The following is a 9,951-nucleotide window of genomic DNA, read 5'->3' on the forward strand; positions in this document are numbered from 1 at the left end:
CCATCTTCACATGCTAGACGGGTCAGGATCCTCTTCTTCTTCTTCTTCTCCAGAAGTCGGCGTCTGAAAGCGACAAGCCCGACTGCAGACCCTGCGACCCGTCCTGCCTCGGCTGCCGTGGCCCAGGTGTGTGGAACTGCACCGATTGCCCCGCCTCTCAGATGCTGGCCGACGACGGACGCTGTCTGAGCTGCTGCCGAGACCACACGCTGCCCGCTGACAAGCCCATGGCCTGGCGGTGCTGCGACTGTGACGCCTCTCAAGGTAAGGGAACATGTCCACTTCATTAGGAACACCTGCACCACCTCACCAGGGTAAGTTGTAAGTAAACTGGTGCATTCAGGAAAACTGGGAAATCAGAAATGTTGCAGTCATTCACCGTAAAAGTTACTTCCATTGAAGTTGGAACAAAAGGATCTCCTCCACAACAATAAAGTGAAAATGTAATTTCAAATGAAAATATACAAAACATTAAGTCTGAGTTTTTTTCTACTTCCCTGTTTTTGGCAATGCAATAAAACATATATGTCCTAAATAGTTTTTTTGGGAGGGGGGCTATTTGGAAGAAGAAAAATCACAAATTTTGACAATACACTAAGTTTTTTTTTTACACCTGTTTTTTCTTTTTATAATATATTTAAAATAAAAAGAGAGGAATTTTGCAGTTTATTTCACTTCTATTGTGTGTGATAATTATTTGTTTTATCGAAAATATATAATTTGGTTTATTTTTCCCTTGTCTTAAAGAATTCTGTTTTTCAGAAACAATAAATATAAATATAAATCTCAATACAATGAAAATAAAAAAAATTCATAACAATTTGGATGTATGAGGGTTAAAAAAAAAAAGCACCTACATTTTCTTAAATTAGAAAAATAAGCCTGAGTGTAGAGATAAAAATATATACAAATATATCAAAAAAACATCACAAAATTGTGGTTTTTTGGAGAATATGATTGACGTTTTTTTTTGTTTGTAGAAATAACGCTAACAACAAAAGAGGGTTTTAAAAAAAACATACATTTTCTTAAATTTTAAATATAAATCTGAGTGTAGATTTAAAAATATATTTATAAAAATATCACAAAATTGTGCCTTTTTAAATTGGAGAATATGATTGACTTTTTTTTTTTTTTTTTAATTTGTAGAAATAACGCTAACAACAAAAGGTTTAAAAAAATACATACATTTTGTTAAATTTGAAATATAAACCTAAGTGTAGAGTTAAAAATATATAAAAATATATTAAACATCACAAAATTGTGCTTTTTTAAATTGGAGATTATGATTGACGTTTTTTTTTGTTTTGTTTTTGTTTTTTGTAGAAATAACGCCAACAACAAAAGAGGGTTTAAAAAAAACCATACATTTTCTTAAATTAGAAAAATAAACCTGAGTGTAGAGTTAAAAGTATATACAAATATATTAAACATCACAAAATTGTGTTTTTTTAGATTGGAGAATATGATTGACGTTTTTTTGTTTTGTTTTTTAATTTGTAGAAATAACGCTAAGAACAAAAGAGGGTTTAAAAAAAAAAAAAAATTTCTTACATTTGAAATATAAACCTGAGTGTAGAGTTAAAAATATATAAAAATATATTAATCACAAAATTGTGTTTTTTTAAATTGAAGAATACAATTGACGTTTTTTTATTTTGTGTTTTAATTTGTAGAAATAACGCTAACAACAAAAAAGGGTTTAAAAAACAACAACATACATTTTCTTAAATTAGAAAAAAAAAATCTGAGTGTAGAGTTAAAAATATATTTATAAAAATATCACAAAATTGTGCCTTTATAAATTGGAGAATATGATTGACGTTTTTATTTTTTATTAGAAATAACGCTAACAACAAAAGAGGGTTTAAAAAAACAAAACATACATTTTCTTAAATTTGAAATATAAACCTGAGTGCAGAGTTAAAAATATATGAAAATATATTTATAAAAAATATCAAAAAATTGTGTTTTTTTTAAATTGGAGAATATGATTGAGGTTTTTTTTTTTTTTTTTTTAAATTTGTAGAAATAATGCTAAGAACAAAAGAGGGTTAAAAAAACAACATACATTTTCTTAAATTAGAAATATAAACCTGAGTGTGAGTTAAAAATATATGAAAATATATTTATAAAAAATATCACAAAATTGTGTTTTTTTAAATTGGAGAATATGATTGACGTTTTTTTGTTTTGTTTTTTTAATTTGTAGAAATAACGCTAACAACAAAAGAGGGTTTAAAAAAAACAAACATACATTTTCTTAAATTAGAAATATAAACCTGAGTGTAGAGTTAAAAATATATAAATATATATCTAAAAAAATATCACAAAATTGTGCTTTTTTAAATTGCAGAATATGATTGATGTTTTTTTCATTTTTTACTTCTAGAAATAACGCTAAGAACAAAAGGGGGTTTAAAAAAACACATACATTTTCTTAAATTAGAAATATAAACCTGAGTGTAGAGTTGAAAATATATGAATATATATTTATAAAAATATCACAAAATTGTGCCTTTTTAAATTGGAGAACATGATTGACGTTTTTTCATTTTTTATTTCTAGAAATAACGCTAACAGCAAAAACAAATTCCAAATAAAAAGGGAAGAAGTGTGCAACATGGAGATGTGTGCTTTTTTCTTATTGGGTATCTAAAGAGGTAGTTTTCTTCCCACAGAGAGGCGATACTGTCAGGTTCAAACACTGATGACATTTATTAAACAAGACAAGAAGCAAAGAATTAAAACAGAGACAGAATTAAATTTGGCTCAATTTGAGGAGAGACGCTTGGACACCTGTACCCTTGTACAGTGTCATTACTTTATTTGGCGGGCGGGATTGATTGCTTCTTTGTCCTCCAGCTGCTACCAGACAAGACTGCTTTTATTTGGCTTTTCTAGATTGTTCTACTGCTCTTCTTCGCAGACGAGTGCATCCTCGGCGTCAATTTTGTGATGAGAAACGCCGAAGACCTGGAGGCCGAAGGCTCCGCCAAGGTAGCCGTCACCATCTTTGTCCTCCTGGTCCTGTCCGCGGGGGGCGGCGTCTTCGTCTTCCTCCACGCTCGCTCCAAGTCCGCCGGAGCCGCCAACTTCGCCACGGCCCGCGTCAAAAGCGGAGGCTACGAGAAGCTGGACGGCAATGAAGACGCAGGACGGCGGCAAGTGGACGCGTTCGGCGACTACAGCGACCGCATGGTGGAATGTGAGGCTTCCGACGAGGACGACGGAGATGATGACATCGTGTACATGGGGCAGGATGGCACCGTCTACAGGAAGTTCAAGTACGGCCTTTTGGATGACGATGACGATGAAATTGAGCTGGAGTATGATGATGAAAGCTACTCTTACACTTGACACTTTTAATTATTATTCAACACATCAATAGTAAGAAGATGCGGTAAAAAGTCACATTGAATCTAGCAGGAAATTGGAATAAAATCTAATGCAGTAAAAAGCTAAATAAAATGTTATAAAAATTAAGTATTTACTAAGAATACATGTAATAGTAAAAAAAACCCCAACAAAAGTATGTTTTTAAATCAAATATAATTGATCATATAATATATAATCAAATGCATTATAACGTCAATAAAAATGTAATTAAAAAATGCTAAACATTTATTGAAATGCAGTAAAAAGTCCATTAAAATGTCATCGCATTGGGCTCCAAAAATTTGACTGCATGAAAAGTTATATATGTATTAATTTAGAAGAAGAAAATCACAAACTTTGGCAATACACTACATTTTTTGTGCTGTTTTTTTTCTTTTTATTTAAATATTTTTTAAAAAGGGAGGAATTACACTTTATTTCACTACTATTGTTTGTCATAATAATTAGTCTTATTGAAAATATATCACTTGTTTTTTTTCCCCTTTTTAAAAAAATAATCACGTTTTTCAGAAACAATAAATACGATTACATCTTTTTTTCAACAGTTTTTCGTTAAAACTCAATACATAAAAAGGAAAAAATATCTAAAAAAAAAATTCTAAACAATTTGGATGCGTGAGGGTTTAAAAAAAACTGCGTACATTTTTTTAAATAAGAAAAATAAACCTGAAAGTAGAGTTAAATGTATACATATATATATATTTTGCAATATTATTGGGGGAAATCAATCACACAATTGTGCTTTTTAAAATTGGAGAATATGATTGACGTTTTTTTTAATTTTCTTATTTCTAGAAATAATGCTAAAATATATATATATACACACAATGTATCTGTATATATATATATATATATATATATATATATATATATATATATATATATATATATATATATATATATATATATATATATATATATATACGTATATATATATATATATATACGTATATATATATAATACAAAATGATACCAATCGAAATATTATATATACATACATACATATATACATACATACATACATACATACATACATACATACATACATACATACATACATACATACATACATACATACATACATGTATGTATGTATGTATGTATGTATATATATATATATATACATATATATATGCTAATACCATTAAAATGTTCAATTGTGGTAAAAGTGCTGTATCGTGATACTTTGATATCATGAACAATGTATTGCACTGATTTCAAAAGATATTTAACTGCCTTTTCAGTAACACCAATATCAATATGTATCGCCCGCATCGTTCAATCCTTGTGTTGCGATACTATCGATATTGTTGGTCATTATTTTACAGTATAGTTGTTTTTCTTCAGCATCAGCAAGAAACCGTTATTTTACAGCTAATTCCATTAAAAATGTCGGTTGTGTTACTAGTGCTGTATCGTGATATTTTGATATCAGGAGCAACATATCGCACTGATATCTTACTTATAGATACTCAACTACATGTTTACTAACATGAATACAGTATCAGCTATTATACTACCAACACATCATAATGCTATCAATGTTGTGGACCAGTATCACAGTGATATCATTAATACTTTTTTTTTTCCAGTACCAGATCCAAACAGTTATTTCACAGCTAATTCCATTGAACATTGTGATTTTGGTACAAGTGCTGTATCGTGTTACTTTTGATATCAAAAGCAACATATTTCACTGACATTTTATTTAGAGCCACTCAACTTTACATTTTCACTAACTTGAATACAATACCAGCATGTATCGATTATTGTATCAGTGTTGTGGACCAGTATCACAGTGATATTATAAAAATTAAAAAAATCTCAAGTATTATCGTTGGTATCCATTTTGGTATGTTGGCTATATCGCAAAACTATCAGTATCACAGGCAAAATATCGTTATCAAGAGTGGCAGTTGATTCTCTTGCAATGTATTGATTATTGTATCAGTGTTGTGGACCAGTATCACAGTGATATAATAGATTTTTTTTCTTCTTCTCAAGTATTATCGCTGGTATCCATTTTGGTACGTTGGCTGTATCAGTATCACAGGCAAAATATCGTTATCAAGAGTGGTAGTTGATGCTCTTGCAATGTATTGATTATTATTGCCAAGACACTTGTATCGTGATTCAATTGTGACGATATCGGCTCAAATACTCACACAGGTCGGCAAGCTGTATTGTCCGTTTTTTTTGCTGTTGCTATGTGTCGTTATCGCCCAATCGCCGTATGCAGGAGTCAAGTTGCTGTACACCCCTTCCTGTATCGCAGTGGTTCTCAAACTGTACCCCCTCAGAAAACACTTGGCTCTCCAAGTACCACCGTAATGACCAACAATGAAATACAGTAGCGTAGTAGGCCTAAGTATTCATTAAAAACAAGCCAGAGGTTTTATTTAACAAGTGTATTTAATATTTTTTGGCCACTGTAACATTACACACAGTTTGAACAGTCACACTGTGTTTGAATATAGGAATATAAAACACTGTCCTTTAATCGAGCGATTCTTTGGCGTACCACTGTATCGTGCTATATAGGATAGGATAGGGAAGGACTTTATTGTCATTGCACAAGTACGACAAACCTGTTCAAGATCAAACAGTGTACAGGGTTACAGAACAGGAACGCTGATGGGTCGCCATGAGGCGCCCCGTAAAAGGTGGGAAAAAGGTAAAATGCCGGGGAAGAAGATGAGTAAAAAAAATACAATCTAGACTGGGCTCCTAAGGGGGCCTAGTCTGGAATGGGAAAAAACCTCCATGCCATGCACACATAAACATGTTACATTTAATCACGACAACTCGCAACAGAGGGGGGGAGTTGGGGCCCTGGAGGTCGACTGCTGCTATGAAGCGCTGCCAGCCGTCCATCACCCCGAAGGAGAATCAAGCGGTGGTGAAGGCGCGGGGTGGGGGAGTGTATATGCCCATTGTCTTGGGTGTGTTGATGTAGTGTCCATAGGCCTGGGGCAGTTTTGCATGCAAGCAAAAGTTCTACTCCCCCAGGTGTCGTTGAGGAGGGAGGGAGGTCAAAAGCGTCCATCGTTGAGGTGTCCTCGGTTTTCAGAACAGCCTGCTCCTGTTGTTGCAGCGTCAAGGCCATTCGAGGGAGTAAAATCGTAGATTAGGATTTTTGTTTTTCCGCAAGCAGACATTACAATGGCTTGTCTGTTCTATTCGTCCGTGCTGGCTGCTCTCATATCCAATTTTTCCCGTTCAACCAGCTTTTCCATGATGTGATCCATCTTGCGATTCAGTTCAGAAATCGCCCCAGTCTGTGATCCCACAGCCCGGCCCAAACCTTCCATGTATGGATTAATTTATGGTGGTACAGCTGATAGTAATTACAATATGCTAGCTACTACTATTAATTTGGGTTTATGTATCTATTTGACCCATTTACAGTCATTTTCCAGCTATTTACAGCAAATGAACGCCGGCTTTGTTTAACGATGACACGACATTTTTTTTTTTGAAATACTTTCTTGTGGAACTAAGCGCATCATCTTTGGTGCTGAGGCTTCTCTTACATAAGAACTCCCAATATTTGAAATGACCGTAGAAAGCCGCCGGTGGTCTCCCAGAGATGAGAAGAGACTTCTCACAAAGATCATCTGTCATGATTGAGATGCTGTGACTGAAACATTTTAGTGGGTTAACTTTATTCTGTGACATTTGCAGCAAAGAATGTCTCCTACTGTAAGTCCACTCTTGAACGGCACTTGTGTAACATCTCATGCCGTGTACTTAGTGTACAGTAGTAGCTCGTGCTATTATTGGTAGGCGTAGAGCAGGGGTCACCAACGCGGTGCCCACAGGCACCAGGTAGCCCGTAAGGACCAGATGAGTAGCCCGCTGGCCTGTTCTAAAAATAGCTCAAATAGCAGCACTTACCAGTGAGCTGCCTCTATTTTTTTAATTTTATTTATTTACTGGCAAGATGGTCTCGCTTTGCCCGACATTTTTAATTCTAAGAGAGACAAAACTCAAATAGAATTTGAAAATCCAAGAAAATATTTTAAAGACTTGGTCTTCACTTGTTTAAATAAATTCATTAATTTTTTTTACTTTGCTTCTTATAACTTTCAGAAAGACAATTTTAGAGAAAAAATACAACCTTAAAAATGATTTTAGGATTTTTAAACACATATACCTTTTTACCTTTTAAATTCCTTCCTCTTCTTTCCTGACAATCTAAATCAATGTTCAACTAATTTTTTTTATTTTATCGTAAAGAATAATAAATCAATTTTAATTTAATTCTTCATTTTAGCTTCTGTTTTTTCGACGAAGAATATTTGTGAAATATTTCTTCAAACTTATTATGATTAAAATTCAAAAAAATTATTCTGGCAAATCTAGAAAATCTGTAGAATCAAATTTAAATCTTATTTGAAAGTATTTTGAATTTCTTTTAACATTTTTGTTCTGAAAAATCTAGAAGAAATAATGATTTGTCTTTGTTAGAAATATAGCTTGGTCCAATTTGTTATATATTCTAAAAAAAATTGTAGATTGGATTTTAACCTATTTAAAACATGTCATCAAAATTCTAAAATTAATCTTAATCAGGAAAAATTACTAATGATGTTCCATAAATTATTATTTTTATTTTTTCCAAAAAATTCGAATTAGCTAGTTTTTCTCTTCTTTTTTTCGGTTGAATTTTGAATTTTAAAGAGTCGAAATTGAAGATAAACTATGTTTCAAAATTTAATTGTCATTTTGTTTGTGTTTTCTCCTCTTTTAAACGGTTCAATTAAGTGTAAATATCATTAATTATTAATAATAACATAGAGTTAAAGGTAAATTGAGCAAATTGGCTATTTCTGGCAATTTATTTAAGTGTGTATCAAACTGGTAGCCCTTCGCATTAATCAGTACCCAAGAAGTAGCTCTTGGTTTCAAAAAGGTTGGTGACTCCTGGCGTGGACAGTCAAGCACACATAACTTCACCTGATATTCTCTAAACTTTACATTGAAGAAGCTTTAACAAAATTGTTAATATCATAAATAGACTCACGGGCCCACCTACTAGCACAATGAAATATGATTTCAAATGTGTATAATAGTTGATTAAAAAAAATACACGCGTGTAAAAAGACAAAAAATATTTGTGGTAAAAAATGTGAGTGATTTATTTTTATATAGCGCTTTTTCTCTAGTGACTCAAAGCGCTTTAACATAGTGAAACCCAATATCTGAGTTACATTTAAACCAGTGCGGCGCTGGGAGCAGGTGGGTAAAGTGTCTTGCCCAAGGACACAACGGCAGTGACTATATGGCGGAAGCGGGGATCAAACCTGGAACCCTCAAGTTGCTGGCATGCATATTTTTATTACAAACCCCGTTTCCATATGAGTTGGGAAATTGTGTTAGATGTAAATATAAACGGAATACAATGATCTGCAAATCCTTTTCAACCCATATTCAGTTGACTATGCTACAATGACAACATAGCAAGTCTGTTTTTTGAATTTTTTTTTGTAAAAAAAAAGTTTTCCCAAAAAAAGCATTTTATGCCATTTTTAAGTTTTGTAGGGACTCCTGATGACGTTTTGAGACATCTCCTACAACTACAGTACCAGAATTGTGCTGCTGAAGCAAGTCCGTTTTTTTGATTTTTTTTTACGACATTTTGCAAAATATTTTTTTTCCGTAAAATATGCATTTTCTTCTAATTTCTTCCATTTTCGGGTTTAGTCGGGACTCCTGATGACGTTTTGAGACATCTCCTACAACTACAGCACCAGAATTGTGCTGCTGAAGCAAGTTCGTTTTTTGGAATTTTTGCGACAGGTACCTCCTTACGACATTGTAGCAAAAAACGTTTTTCTTAAAAAATGCATTTTCTTACATTTTCTTAAATTTACGGGTTTAGTCGGGACTCCTGATGACGTTTTGAGACATCTCCTACAACTACAGCACCAGAATTGTGCTGCTGAAGCAAGTCCGTTTTTTGGAATTTTTACGACAGGGTCCCCCCTTACGACATTTTAGCAAAAAAAGTTTTTCTTAAAAAATGCATTTTCTTACATTTTCTTACATTTACGGGTTTAGTCGGGACTCCTGATGACGTTTTGAGACATCTCCTACAACTACAGCACCAGAATTGTGCTGCTGAAGCAAGTCCGTTTTTTGGAATTTTTTTTACGACATTTTGCAAAAAAAATTTTTTCCGTAAAATATGCATTTTCTTCTAATTTCTTCCATTTTCGGGTTTAGTCGGGACTCCTGATGACGTTTTGAGACATCTCCTACAACTACAGCACCAGAATTGTGCTGCTGAAGCAAGTCCGTTTTTTGGAATTTTTTTTACGACATTTTGCAAAATATTTTTTTTCCTAAAAAAAATATGCATTTTCTTCTAATTTCTTCCATTTTCGGGTTTAGTCGGGACTCCTGATGACGTTTTGAGACATCTCCTACAACTACAGCACCAGAATTGTGCTGCTGAAGCAAGTCCGTTTTTTGGAATTTTTACGACAGGGTCCCCCCTTACGACATTTTAGCAAAAAAAGTTTTTCTTAAAAAATGCATTTTCTTAC

General features: G+C 33.1%; 1 protein-coding gene across 1 annotated transcript in view; it reads left to right on the forward strand.

The window, feature by feature from the left end:
* Positions 1–4,114, forward strand: part of LOC133631811 (proprotein convertase subtilisin/kexin type 5-like) — a 48,518-nt gene extending 44,404 nt beyond the window's left edge. The window contains exons 17-18 of the mRNA XM_062023972.1: positions 54–264; positions 2,930–4,114. Coding sequence (XP_061879956.1) covers positions 54–264; positions 2,930–3,360 — 642 coding nt within the window. The 3' untranslated portion in view covers positions 3,361–4,114. The remainder of the gene's footprint in view (positions 1–53; positions 265–2,929) is intronic.
* Positions 4,115–9,951: the final 5,837 nt, after the last annotated feature.

This window comes from Entelurus aequoreus, linkage group LG17, assembly GCF_033978785.1.
Source record: "Entelurus aequoreus isolate RoL-2023_Sb linkage group LG17, RoL_Eaeq_v1.1, whole genome shotgun sequence".
Taxonomy (NCBI): Eukaryota; Metazoa; Chordata; class Actinopteri; order Syngnathiformes; family Syngnathidae; genus Entelurus; species Entelurus aequoreus.